Source organism: Poecilia latipinna, unplaced genomic scaffold, assembly GCF_001443285.1.
Source record: "Poecilia latipinna isolate Pla-1442-1.1 unplaced genomic scaffold, P_latipinna-1.0 Scaffold4674, whole genome shotgun sequence".
NCBI classification, from domain to species: domain Eukaryota; kingdom Metazoa; phylum Chordata; class Actinopteri; order Cyprinodontiformes; family Poeciliidae; genus Poecilia; species Poecilia latipinna.
Window position 1 is genome coordinate 6,517 of NW_015117290.1, and position 13,696 is coordinate 20,212.

At 40.0% G+C, this 13,696-nt stretch overlaps 2 protein-coding genes across 3 annotated transcripts; one reads left to right on the plus strand and one right to left on the minus strand.

Annotated features, from left to right (window-relative positions):
• Positions 1-359: 359 nt before the first annotated feature.
• Positions 360-3,615, minus strand: LOC106942921 (protein FAM167A-like). Its single transcript, XM_015026275.1, has 2 exons — positions 3,224-3,615; positions 360-2,562 (listed from the first exon to the last, which is right to left on the minus strand). The coding sequence occupies exons 1-2, from the start codon at positions 3,521-3,523 to the stop codon at positions 2,299-2,301; spliced, it is 564 nt and encodes a 187-aa protein (XP_014881761.1). The 5' UTR covers positions 3,524-3,615; the 3' UTR covers positions 360-2,298.
• Positions 3,616-6,606: 2,991 nt separating this feature from the next.
• On the plus strand, positions 6,607-13,105 carry LOC106942918 (myotubularin-related protein 9-like). Of its 2 annotated transcripts, XM_015026272.1 has the most exons (11): positions 6,607-7,211; positions 7,458-7,514; positions 7,861-7,969; positions 8,081-8,206; positions 9,041-9,214; positions 10,011-10,228; positions 10,312-10,473; positions 10,879-11,020; positions 12,145-12,365; positions 12,457-12,608; positions 12,698-13,105. In XM_015026272.1, exons 1-11 carry the CDS (start codon positions 7,027-7,029, stop codon positions 12,796-12,798), a joined length of 1,647 nt encoding a protein of 548 aa, XP_014881758.1. In that variant the 5' UTR covers positions 6,607-7,026; the 3' UTR covers positions 12,799-13,105. The 2 variants fall into 2 exon arrangements, with proteins under 2 accessions (XP_014881758.1, XP_014881759.1); XM_015026273.1 differs by lacking the exon at positions 7,458-7,514 and having other exon boundaries at positions 6,608-7,211.
• The last annotated feature ends 591 nt before the right edge of the window (positions 13,106-13,696 follow it).

Sequence of the window (13,696 nt, forward strand, 5' to 3'; positions counted from 1 at the left end):
GATTAATAAAGCCTGGAAACCCGGGAAATGTGGTTAGTTCAAGTAAAATATTGAAAATGATGGGTGGTTTAAACTTTACTGTGAACTTGAATGTTAGTGGGGGGAATGTAATACCACTTACAGGATTTCATTACAGTCTGGGAAAGTCTGGAATAATAAGCATTTTCCTGGTCAGGATAAGCATGGAAAAATAATATAGAGTGTGGAAAACATTATATGTCAGTTAGATTCCCATCCATCCATCCATCCATCCATCCATCCATCCATCCATCCATCCATCCATCCATCCATCCATCCATCCGGGAATTTAAGTTACTCTTATTATTATTAAACACTTTTATGCAAGAAAGAAAGCAATCCAGCCAAGGTATTTTCTTTTATACTCGCATGCATAGTAGATACATTTACATCAGTACTTAACAACCAAAAATCTGCATAGAACTCAATGTTATACTTTTAACTAAAATACATCAACATACGAGAAGCAAAAGTAATCAGTCGCGCATTTGTTTCTTAAGTATAAAGCAAATCATTCATCTTGGGTGGGAGTGTGTGCTCAAGGGGGGAAAAGCAACACTTGGTCAGCTTTATACAGTCAGTGCTCTGCAGCATCTCAACATGTCACTGGGAAACAAAACAGCCTGCTGGCTCTTGTCACAGCCGTGCTGAGGTTGAAGGGATATTTTTGGTCCGTGAGGGAGAGGTGTAAAACAAATCATGAGGGTGACCTCCTGCTTTCTGGTGGAAACTGATGAAGGCTTAAAGAGTGCTGCTGTGTGAGGGGACGTTGTATAGCATAGAAACTCGCTGAGTTCCACCAGGCCCAACAAATACACACCGGCTCTGAGCTCTTTGATTTCATTAAAGCATGTGACAGCCTGAAAGGATCCGACTTGTTGGCGCCTCGTCCCTCAACCAGCTCAGACAAAGTTTGACCTTTTGTCTTCAGTCTCACTTTCACCGCTTTGATGGCCAAATTCCTTTTTTGCTTCACGAATTATATTTTACCTTTCTGTTTGAAGATTCTGTCACAATAATTGGTCCCTGGGTCTTTGAGAAAGTAAACAAAAATGTCTCTGGTGGGTCACGTTTCAGTTAAATAACATGATACAATGTGTTGCCGAAAGTATTCAGATGCTCACCATGACGTTTACATCAATTTAAATAGTTCCCCCACGCATGTAAGATTTGACGACCTCAACTCCTCTAGAAACTATTTCCACAAGGTTTAAGAGTGTGTTTATGGAAATATTTGACCTTTATTTCAAGAGAACACTTGTGAGGTCATTCCCAATGGTCTGCTTCTCGGTCTTCACTCTAATTCATTTCCAAATGAGCTCTATCAGGTTTAAGTCAAGGCTCTTTTCAGGACTGTCAAGTACCTCTACACCAAACTCACTAGTGTACATGGATCTTATTTTTGCTCTGGAGGGCGGTGAAGCTGGAATGAGAAAGCATCCAAATGTCCTTGTATTCTGCAGGATGGAGAGGACCTTCAATGAACCTAATGGGGTTTGCTGAATGTGGTTGTTCCTCAGCCCCATTCCTGAGGAACAACCACACACCATACCCCCACCACCAATATTTATGCATGGCACAGAGCAAGCAAGTACCATTCTCTTAGCAACTGGCAAACCCAAATTCATCCAATGGTAAAGAAACCTTCAATAAGGTAAATAGAGATTGACTCTTCAAGATAGGTGGCAACTTGTACACACTATGTGTCTGATTTTATGATTTTACGTTGTCTCCTCAAAACTGTTCCCACTTCGTTCTGATGCCCCAAACAATTGACTTTTGCACAAGCAGGATTCTATCACTGTACTACACTTGACTTCACGGACATCCTGAGACTGCTCTAGAAATATTTGCACATGCAGTCGGCTGCCTCGGTGTGGCCACGGAGGTGTTTGGAACAAATGAAATCAAGGACTTGGAGGTTTGTCTTAATGCTTTTGGCAATATAGTGAATTCATTCAAAGGTTTTTTTGTTTTGTTTCTGTGACAAGTCTGTGGTATAAAATAGCAGAATCAGACACGGACCAGCAGGGAGTTCTGGCAGTAGTCGAGGTGTGCATGCCTTCTGCAGGTGAGTACATAAATACTTCCTCATTCATGTCATACCCTGACACAAATCAATCAAGGCAGACATTTTCATTTTCACTGCTGGCAACAATTGCTGCCTGCCACTCACCAGTCCGCCCTTGGAAAGGAAGTAACTCTAGTGACGTGCCTTGTACAAACACAGAGAAGAGATACGGGAACATCTGTTTCTGTGTGGGCAAAATTTGACCCTTTTCAACACAGTGAGAAACGTCTGGAGTTGATGTTCATTTTGGTGAGGCCTAGGTGTTTCAGAGGCGTGGAGAGAGCAAAGGCGGCCTTCATGGGGATGTCACACAGTAGGTCCGACTCCTCCTCGCACTCCTCCAACTCGTAAGTGGCATCATCCAGCATCTCCTTGTGACGGTGGCACACCTGCTCCACTTTCAGCCGGTGGATCTCCCCACGAAGGCGGATCAGCTGTCGGGCCAGTCGGTTGTCCTGGACTTGCATCTCCCTCTGGGCAGTGAGGAAAAAAAAAGTGGGAAACTGGGGTGAGACGTAAGAAATCACTAGTTTTATCTCTGTAGCAGAGTGTAGGGTAGAATGTTCTTGATTAAAAAAGGGGGGTATTTTTTTGTATTCATTAACCACCAACAACTCTGATAGGGTGTGAAAACTAATCACTGTAGTTATAAACTTAGTTTTATTCTGAAATATTTTTTCTCATATAGAAATATAAATGCCTTAAAAAATATTTGTATATTTGGCAGATTGTTGCAAATAGTTGTACCCTTTGATAATGCTAAAAAAAAAAAAACTGAGAGCAGATTCCACATTTGATCACTTATTTAAAACTCATATGCTCACTTGTGCGAAACTGAAATTATTTGCATTTGGATGGTTCCAGGTAAGGGCTGTGAGAAAACAGGCATCATATTGTTTCACCAGGTGTTTGTTTAAACAGACTTAAGCATGTCATCATTCATGCTATCCTTGAAATGAGAAAGGTATTCATGCAAACACCGAGGAGATGATTATCTATCTACCTTACAGTGAAGCAGGAAGCTTCTCTCCTCTTTCCTGACTTTATCAGATTTTGGTTTTAGAGGGCTGAGAATTAGCTGGAAATCATTCATGTCAAGTTGCAATAAGTTAGTTAAACATAAACCCAACTCACCAGCTCTTTTCTCAGAAACTCCAGCGCATCATCAATGGTATCAAAGCCGCATATGTTGCGCACAACAAGCTCTGAGTTGTCATTTCTCAAAATTGCGGGCATGGAAACGTCTTCTTCGGCGGGGTCCGGACAGTCCGCGGGGCTCCTGTCCATCCAAGGGCGACTCTGCAGCCGTTCTTGCCACTCCAGATAGGACGGTCTGCGCGTCTGCAGCTTCAGCTTCTCCGTCAGCGCCTTGACGCTGTCCAGATCCTCCGTGTCTCCCTCCGAGCAATCAGCTCCAAGCTCTTTAAAATCCATTCATGCAACGGGGAAGCGAAACTTTCTGAACTCGGTTTGACAACGGCTCTCCGGAGGGTGCGGAGAGCGCAACAGGTCCATACCTCCTTTATAGGGAGAAGTCACACAGTGGCCGCCCATCCCGCAGAGGACGGGAGGGGTGGATAATTTATTAGCTGTTTTATGAAAGGGGAAGTCGGACCTCAAGACCTCAGCAGAGAGTTTTAGTTCAAGAAAAACTTCAAAACAAATTTAATTTCGATAAACCAAGACCACCTGAGGCTATGCATAAAAAGATAGCGAAGATATCTTATACACACACACACACACAACCCAATTCTTACACAAATGTCAGTGTAAAAAGTAACAGTTCCTCACGAAATCTATGTAAAAAAAAAAAAAAAAAAAAAGAAGTCTCTGTGTATTTTGATGCTTTGGGCCCTCAAAATTTACTAAGGGCCCAAAGTGCATCAAGAAAATATAACCCATAACATAGCGGCACCACCAGTCCGAACAGTTTGTCAGATCCCTGCATATGCGTTGTTCATGCAGAATCGGGTCAGGGTTAAATCTTGCACCCTGTAATTGTTTAATTTTAGTGAGCTTGTAGAAACTGTGAATTCAGTTTCCTGTTCTGAACTAACAGGCGTTGCGCCCGATGTGGTTTTCAGGTGCTATAGTTCATCTGCTTAAAGAATTGTGCATTTCGAGATTATATTCTGCACACTTTAGTTACAACATGTGTTCATTTGAGCTGCTGTTGCCTCTTCATCATCTCAAACCAGGCCCCCCTCTTCTTCCTGTCCACAGATATAAATTAGGGGGGTTAATTTCCTATTTTTCTGACAAGTCTAGAGTGATAGTTGAGAGATGGATGAAAATCTCAGTAGACTGTCAATTTATGAAACACAAATACTGTGTCACATTCAGAGTCACTCCCCTCTCCTCCACATCTTGGTCTTTGGTTTGAACTTTAGTAGCTTATCTCCAGAAGACTGAACCTACTCAGTTACTGTCATGTGACTGGCTCATTGTGTTAACAAGCCAATTGAAAGGGTGCGTCCAATAAAAGGCCAATGAATGTAAAATGGCATGTACTTTTCAAATATTGTCAAGTAATAACCACAAACCTCACATCTTACATAAGATTTTATGGGATACACCAACACAATGAAGACTTGTATGGCATGAAAGAAAAAAGGGTTTTTAAGAGAGCACCAGGAGAAGACCAAGCACTTTAGATATCAGAAGATCTAAATCAGTGATGATCTGTAAGGTAAAAGGTAAATGGATCTTAGCATGGACTAACTGGTCTTTCTGTAGCATCAGGAAAGAAATAGTTACTCTAGTATTCCAGTCTCTCCCGACCTCAAGCAGAAACGTCTAACATCAAGGTCCCAGCAAATGATGAACAAAACAAAACATTACCTTTTATTTTCTTTGCAGACAAAAAATAGCTGAGGCAAACAGATAACTAACCACATTCCCATGCATCATTAGCATTGTAATATAATGTAACGCATTGTAATAATTAATCTTCATGGGAAAAGGTTTTACAATAAGTTATAAGTAGTCATTTCAACCAGCCAAGATTCCACCCTATTATTCATATAATAAATCTTACTAATGCTAATCAAACTTGTATTTTTTATTTTTATTTATCTCGACTTCCCAATTTAGGGCTAAGATATTTCTGTTTGCACGTGAAACTCTCAGGATTTATATAGTTGGTTGACTAAAAATTGTGTGGCACATCTTCAGATGGTGAGACACCTGGAGGCCATTTATATAGCTGCATCTGTTATAACAAGAAATGTGTTGTTTTATTTGTTTATGAAAGGATGAAATAAAATACCAGTCTTGTGTTTTTTTTATTATTATTATCATATTTTAGAGCTTATTGTATAGTAATGAAATACATCACATGTGTAGTGGTGTTTTTTTGCAACATAGCATAAAATAAGGCTGGATTGTGTATTTGGGATATTAGTTAAAATTTTCCACTTCTAAATCTGTCCTATGTCTGTAAAACTAAATAGAGTCATGCGCGTAACCTCAGCATTTACCATTGTATTTTACATTTGTTTTCATTCCTTTGGGTCCTTTCAATAATTCTTTATTTATTTTTTCATATATGGGGAAGTTATTTTCTTACTTTAAATCAACTTATTTGCATGTGTAGGATGAGACAAAAACCAATTTTAATTGACTTTGCACAAAAAATAGAAATCCATCCATCCATTCATATGCTTCAAGAGTCGAATTTGCACATATGTGATAGGTGAAAAAAACACTATTGGAGTTCTTCTGTTTAACACTACACCAAACATTTTGAAACTCAAAAAAATATCTTGTATTTGTTATGATAGATGAAAATATTGGCAATTGTGTTCACAATGGGGGAAATATATAGCAATTGACATACATTATGTCTGAAATCTTTAAAAGAAAGCACGTCCCAGGGAACCAGGGAAAATAAAATGATGTTTTGTGGCTTTTGCAGGTACAGACAAGCTGTATTTAGAAAAGCTAGAGCAAAATCACTCTAATCCTCTAAACTAATCTAATCATTGTAAAAGTCTTAAACTCTTGACCAAAAGCAAAGACCTGTAATCTGTGGATCCAGAGACATAAGTGGCTCCTTGGACCTACCACAATGGCTCCTAATATGTTTGGCTAAAACTGACAAAGAACTATCTATTTTTTTTAAATAGATTTAATAAATACTTTTTTAACAGTGATTCAGATTTTCTATCATGGAATAACTGAGGTGAATTTCATAGTTTTCCACAAATAACATTCCATGTAATAAAATGAATACATCCTAATTTTGAATGAAAAGATTGATGTTTTTCTCTATTTTTAGTTTATTTATAGTTTCTAGAGGAGACACTAAAAATAGAAAAAAGTGCTTTACAAATTTCCTACTGTCAATATGTATTAACAATTGTCTTTTTTTTTTTTTTTTTTTTATGACCGTGTAACATTTGCTCTAAAGTTTTGTTTGACTGAGGGCAAAATTGCCTCTGGTTCACGTTGCAAAACCCTGGCCTACAGCTAACTTTTGTTGCCTTGTGGTGCCACATGGTGGCCGTTAAATGTATTGCATTCGCACCTCAGCTGCCTCTCAGTTCGAAACTGAACTGAACTTAACTTAAATGTCACATCATACTGGGTCGCTTTTTTGTCTCAGGAAACACGCACTTCCGTCTTTTGTTGCCTCAAGTAACTCATTTTCCATTTCCACACTAGACACCAGCTTAACAAGTAGTTACAGTAAAAGGTGAACCCGCATTTGGTTCAGCTATGTTCAGGCAAATATGAAGTTTCTTCTATTTTTAGACGTCTTATCGTCAAACCAGCAGCGCAACTGCAAGACAGCCCAGCTGGCTCTGAGTACAGAAGAGGAAGTTTGCTTTCATTTTCTTAAACAGAGGCGAGTAGGTGATTTGAAGTGAAGTGCGGGGGGTAGAAAGAAGAAAAGTTCGTTTCTGTGAGGGTTTTTCTGAAGTCTGAGTAGGCTGATGGAGTTTTCTGACCACATCAAGACGGCCAACTTGGAGGATGTTGTGCTCCGTCAGCCGCTGCACCCACCGAGCAGAGGGACCCTGTGCATCACCGGTCACCACCTGCTATTCTCGGACAGGGAGGAGGGAAGCTCCAGGCAGATTCTGCTTCTGCTCCGGAATATCGATGCCATTGAGAAAAGGTGAGATTGAGGAAAGCGTCCAGACCAGCGAAACTTTACTGATTAAAGACACAATTTCTCATCACCTACTTGACTTATCAGAATAAGGATTTGAAACGAGCATGTTGGTTTCATCTATTCCTCTAATATACCAACTGATCACTTTGCCGTCGACTTTTACACTGCCAAGCTGATGAATGAACTAAACATAACTCTGTCATTTGATCCCACTATGTCTAATTCGCTTCCTTAAATCTGTCCAACCAGTGTGGAAAACCTTTTGGGCTATTCCGGCTTCCTCTCAAAAGCAGCCCACAGTGACAGGTTGGAAATTGTTGGTGTTGCCATGTGCCTGCTGTGTTCTGCCTCTGCTGAGAAAGGAAATTTCCTAACAAAATTGCAGCCTCTCTATGCAACTTGCTGCTGGCCACATGCTTCACTGTCCCCTGTGCCTCCTGCTGAAGCTTGATTTCAATGCCTTGTGAAAGTATTTCTGAAACCACTTGAAACTATTATGGTTCACTGACTAAGAGAAGCACACCTTCAGAACAACCATTGTTGTTTTCTCTTCTGCTGCAAGTCGGGCAAGGAATCCTTGCATTCGTGGAAGCAAAAGCATCCACCAAAGCTTTTAGAAGTAACATGTGTGTACTTACTTTTACATGCACAGGACGCCTGGATCCTCTGGGACAATCACCATCAAGTGCAAAGATCTGCGCGTGCTTCAGCTGGACATTCCAGGCATGGAGCAGTGCCTCAACATTGCACACTCGATTGAGGTATTTTTACAATAATACCTTAACAAAAGCAAAGGATCAGTATATTTTGCCCTGAATTGTTACATTCTTGGACTACAACATTTAGCAGCCAACTCTCTTTTTTTCCTGCAGACCCTGTCCTGTCTGGACAATGTGTCGGAGATGTATCCTTTCTTTTACAGGCCCAATGACCTCAGCCTGCGGGAGCAGTGGGGTCTCTCGACCCCTGAAAAACACTACACTCAAATTAAGGAACTTGTAAGAAACTATAAAGCTCTTTATATTTGCCCAACAAAAGTTAAGTAATAAAGCATGTCACAAAAGCTGTAAAAAGTAACCGTGTTTTTTTCAACAACGATCCAGCAGGCATATGACAGGAAAATGCCAGGGAGGGTGGACGTAAAGGTCACTTTTCAGGATATCCCTGTTGCTTAGCTGTCATTTGTTTTCCCCTAACGTCAGAATGTGCAAACACACAGCTTGAGTTCATGTCTTTCTTTGGGAATAGCATGTCGCCATGACGAAGGGTTGGGTAATAACAATTTTAATTGTTGGAAGTGTTTAATGAGCACAAGATTCTTCAAGTAGGTGGAATGTATATGTCAGGGTGGCCTGGTTACTGGGAGGAACTTAATGGAATTTGCATGTCAAGGCATTTCGTTTTCAGTTTATTCTTGTTTTTTTTTCTGTTCATTGTTTGAAGCCTTTCTGCAACACATTCCAAATAATAAAATTTACTGTTATCTATATATCTTGGGCACGTTAAAGACCATATATATTGTTTAATCCCATTCTGACTGACTTTTGTTAAAGTTTTTTTATAAGGCCTCTCAATGAAATGCAGTGTTTTTCAATGTGCTACTTTGTCCAAGATAGCCTCTACATTAACTTGTCAAGCTTTTCCGTCATTGAGTTGTTAGATGTGACATGATAACTTACTATATTGAGCAACAGTCTTTTTCTGTTCAAACTTCGTGTAGCATAATTTAATTGAAGATGGTCTTGAGCTGCCCTTCTCTAGGCATTCTAGCAGATTTACGGTTTATTCAGCACTTTCTGACCATATACTATGTCATCTTTCTTTATCTTCAGCATAAGAAATGGAGGTTGAGCAGCGTGAACAAAACCTACTCTGTGTGCCCTTCCTACCCTCCGGTAGTCATCGTTCCAAAAATCATCGATGATGAAACGCTGAAGAAAGTGGCCAAATTTAGGCAGGGTGGCCGCTTCCCTGTCCTGTGCTACTATCATCGAAAGAATGGCATGGTAAAGGGGATCGTACTTTCGAGATTATCCGACCCTCTTGAACTTTCTTACAATTTTCTTCCATTTAAAGGACAAACTTCAATTTATTTTATTAAGGTTTCATGTGACAGACAGTGTAATTCACGATTGTGGAGCGGAAAGAAAAACATATATTGTTATATAACAACAATTAGAAAGGCTCGGTGTACGTTCGGATTCATCTTAGTATAATTCCAATTGTTCTGCAGAGGCCTGAGAGGGGTGTTAGAGAACAAAATCATGAAAACCAAGGAACACAATAGACAGGTCACAGGGAGAAATGTGTGGAGAGGTTTTAGTTTGTGAAATATTAGCCTAAAGTTTCAACCTCCCACGGATCACTGTTCAAATCAGGATCCAAAAAATGGGAATAGTATGGAAAATTTACTAACATACCAAGGCATGACCATCCAAGTAAACTAAAAGACAACTGTTAGGTGAGTAGATAAATCTGTTCTTTATGAAAAATTGGCAAGAAGAAAGTCATTGTGTTCTATAGAGGAGATAGGGAAGACCTCATGTAAGGTTTTCCAATTTCAGGCTTTACGTGTGCAGATCTGGTAGATACTGTGTCCAACTCGGAGGGGGTTAGACAAAACCAAGTCCCACTTTTCAGATTTTTATCTCTAAATAGCAAGCATGAAAACTATCACGCAAAATCCCAATAAAACAAAGTAAAGTTTGGGATTGTAACCTGTCAAAATGTGGAAAGGTTCACGGAGTATGAACACTGTACAAGCACCGTTTTATTTCTAACCTGCGTCCTGTATTCACTCAGGTGATCATGCGCAGCAGCCAGCCGCTGACGGGTGCCAACAAGAAACGCTGCAAGGAAGACGAACTCCTCCTTCAGGTTGTGATTGAGGACTCAGATAAAGGTTTCATTATTGACACTCGTTCAAGTCAGCAGGTTCAGCAGGCCCGGATGACAGGCGGCGGCTTTGAGTCCAAATCATGCTACAGCCGCTGGAAGAGGCTTCACAAACAGATGGAAAGGTTTGTGTGTTAGTATGTTAGTAACTTTGCAGATATTTCTCCCAGAGTTAGCTTCTCAGTCTTCTTTGCTTCTGTGTGTTCAGGGGTAAGGCTCTGCAGGAAAGCCTGATTAAACTGGTGGAAGCCTGCGGAGATGAGTCCCACAATGTGGACCGCTGGCTCAGTAAGCTGGAGAATTCAAAATGGCTGTCTCACGTCCAGACTGCTCTGTCCGCAGCTGGCCTGCTGGTAGAGTGTGTGGAGAGGTAAGAGCAACACCCACAGTACATTTCCGTGACGAGATTACACCGGGTGGGCACATAAATTTGCATAATAACAACTTAATAAACTTCAGTTTAATAAGCATTTAGTAGAGTAAACAAGCATGGCAACTGGGCAACGATAAAAAGCAGAATAAATATAAAAAGATGAAACTTCAAATCTTTTTTTTATTGCTCAAGTACTAAAGAAACATAAAATTTGTAATTTCTATTAGCAGATATTATTAAAAATAAAAGCACTAAAGGAGCCAAATCACACAAAGATTTGGGGGGAAAAAAAATATAATGAAGAAAGAATATATGTGTCTTGTACCCAAACTTCCAAAACATGCTACATTAAGGAATGAATGCATATGACTCTTTTTAATAGACTGTATTGTTTTTGTTCAGGGACGGTCATTCAGCGCTGGTCCATGGCTATGAAGGTACAGACTGCACTTTGCTCATCTGCACTCTGGCCCAACTCATCATGGACCCGACCTGCCGCACGCTGGAGGGTTTCCTGGCTCTCCTGGACAGGGAGTGGCTGCAGGTGGGGCTACAGTCTGTATGAGAGAAGAAATGGGGTTCAGAGCATTGTTTCCTTATTTATTTTTTATTTTTCCAGTGAAGTGAAGCGTTTTTAGTGGGTCACATTTTTGTGAAAATATAATAGTTCACGAAAATAACCCCCAACTAAAATTGGAAACAAGACAGCGCCTTGCAAAACTTTTCACACTCTATGAGATTTTTCACATTTTGTTGAGTTACAACCAAAAAAAACCATCTCCCATTACTATTGTTGAGATTTTACCAACTAGTACAAAATTGTGAAGTGGGAAGAAAATCATTCTTGTTTGTTTTTTTTTTAATTGTTGCATTTCATCCCCAACCTATTGTCTCAACGTAAAACTTTGCAGAAGTGGTTTAATTGCAGTTCCACCTACAAGTCATGTGGGGGTGGGGGATCTCTGCAAGTTTTTATTTCTACTCAAACCATGATAAACATTCTTGTACCTGGTGAAGAAAAGCATTCCCTCTGCATTACGCTGCCACCCCCATATATTGCTGAGGTGTATTGGAATATTGTTTTCTGGCATACAGTATTTTACATGGTGTACTTAAAGTTAAATTGTAGTCCTGTCTGATCAGAGCACCTTCTTTGATATATTTGCCGACTCACTAATATGGCCTATAACTTCTTATGGCTTTCTCTCAACAATAACTGTCTTCTTGCCACTCTTCCACTGTTACGCCAGTTTTCTGAAGTGTAAAACTAACAGTTGTCAACTGATTCTCTCCATTGAGCTGTAAATATGCCAGAGTTACTATGGCCCTCTGGTGGCTTCTCTGATTAATGATCTCCTTTCCTAGTCTAAAAAGGCTTTCCGATGCCAAGTTGTGTGAAGCTTTTTCCATTTGCAGATGATAGATTGAACAGTGCTCCTTGAGACGTTTAGAACACCGTTTAATGACCCAACCCTAACTGAAACATTTCGTCAGCTTCAGACTCGAGCTGCTTTGTTCCTTTACACTTCATGACGCTGTCTGTTCAATCATTTTCTCTCAAAAATCTGTGAACTCTACGTAGCACAGCTTACGTCGAGACAAAAATTTCTGGTTTTTGCAAAGACATCATGTTTTCCTGTTCAATTGAGTGCGTGGCCCATCCTGCAGGCAGGACATCCGTTCCAGCAGCGGTGTGCCCATTCAGCCTACTCCCACGCTCGCCTCCAGCAGGAGTCTCCAGTCTTCCTGCTGCTGCTGGACTGCGTTTGGCAGCTGTGGCGTCAGTTCCCCCTGGCGCTGGGTTTCTCTGAGGCGCTGCTCCTCAGACTGGCAAACGAAGTCTACGCTTCAGACTACGGCACGTTTCTGTGCAACAATGACCAGGAAAGGTCAGTTCGACACCGGCGGGTTTTTCACTCGGCACAGGTTGCAATGCAGAGCTCATCAGTGTTTATCATTGAAACTAACAATCACTTTCAGGTGTGCCCTAGAAGTGAAGGACAGGACTCACTGTTTGTTCCAGGCCCTGCTGAGGCCGCCTGAGCGGGATTACTACTCAAACCCTCTGTATGAACCCAACGAGCTGGCAATCTGGCCCTCAGTTCACCCACAGTCCCTGCAGCTCTGGAGAGGTGAGCTGAAGTCCGATTAATCATACCACTTTAGCATTACAGATTCTGCTACGTATTACATGATGGTGATGCTTTGATTTGACCCCCAGGCTTTTTCCTGAGGTGGACGCAGCAGGCGCGACATCTTGAGGCAGTTCAGGAGGAAATAAGGAGCATGGTCATTGAGTGGCACAGGGTGACACAGAGGTGACACCCCTACAAAGAAATTAGGATTTGAAAGAGAAAATTATTTCACAGAGGCATATTTTAATGTTTTCCATGTTTAAATGTACTTGGGTTTTTTTTCGCCTTCATAAATGTTGATCCTTTTTTTTCTAAGAATTGAGTGTTGTCATTTTTGTATTTTTTTTTCTTCGAATTTTATTTTTAAAAAATTACAGATCATTAATACTGATTATTATGAGACAGTATTGGATTAAAGCATCAGGTAATTATTAATACCTGCCTTAGTACAATGTAAGAGCAAATATATTTATTAAACCTTAATCAAATCTTCACGTAATGGGTTTTTAGTATTTTAAGACTTGAGATTTGAGTGTTTTCCTTTTAATAGCAGCTCATGACCAGCTTAACTACTACAAAATATAGTTATTACATTACAATATTTCCTTCATGCCTTGTGGTCCTCAGAGTGAACAGCTATTTCCATGTGTATATGTGGGGGTGATGGTAAATTTGCATATAAACAATTTAATTGGACTCTAGCATGCTGTTCCATACTCTGGCATCGACTGGTGAGCCTTGTGGGTTTATGACTAAACATCTATGTAACACAAATTAACAACAAAGGAGTAAATATTAATTGTTAGGTTTTGACCCTATGTTGGGATTAGATTTTAATTAATCATCTTCATGTTAAAGTGCATGTTATCCATTGCTGGCAATATTGCACGCAAAACTTTAGCAATTGTTGTGACAATAATGGTCTTGAATAGACATTAGCAGTGTTCTGCAACAATTAGCAGAACATGTTTAGTGCCAACTTAATCATGGTACTAAACATGTTTATATATATATATATATATATATATATATATATATATATATATATATATATATATATATATATATATATATATATATATATA

Coding starts and splice junctions, on each gene's coding strand:
- LOC106942921 (XM_015026275.1), bottom strand. CDS start 3,523: ATGGATTTTAAAGAGCTTGGAGCTGATTGCTCGGAGGGAGACACGGAG. Junction 2,563..3,223: donor AGTTTCTGAGAAAAGAGCTG/GTGAGTTGGGTT, acceptor CTCACTGCCCAG/AGGGAGATGCAAGTCCAGGA.
- LOC106942918 (XM_015026272.1), top strand. CDS start 7,027: ATGGAGTTTTCTGACCACATCAAGACGGCCAACTTGGAGGATGTTGTG. Junction 7,515..7,860: donor AAAGCAGCCCACAGTGACAG/GTTGGAAATTGT, acceptor TTACATGCACAG/GACGCCTGGATCCTCTGGGA. Junction 10,229..10,311: donor CTTCACAAACAGATGGAAAG/GTTTGTGTGTTA, acceptor CTGTGTGTTCAG/GGGTAAGGCTCTGCAGGAAA.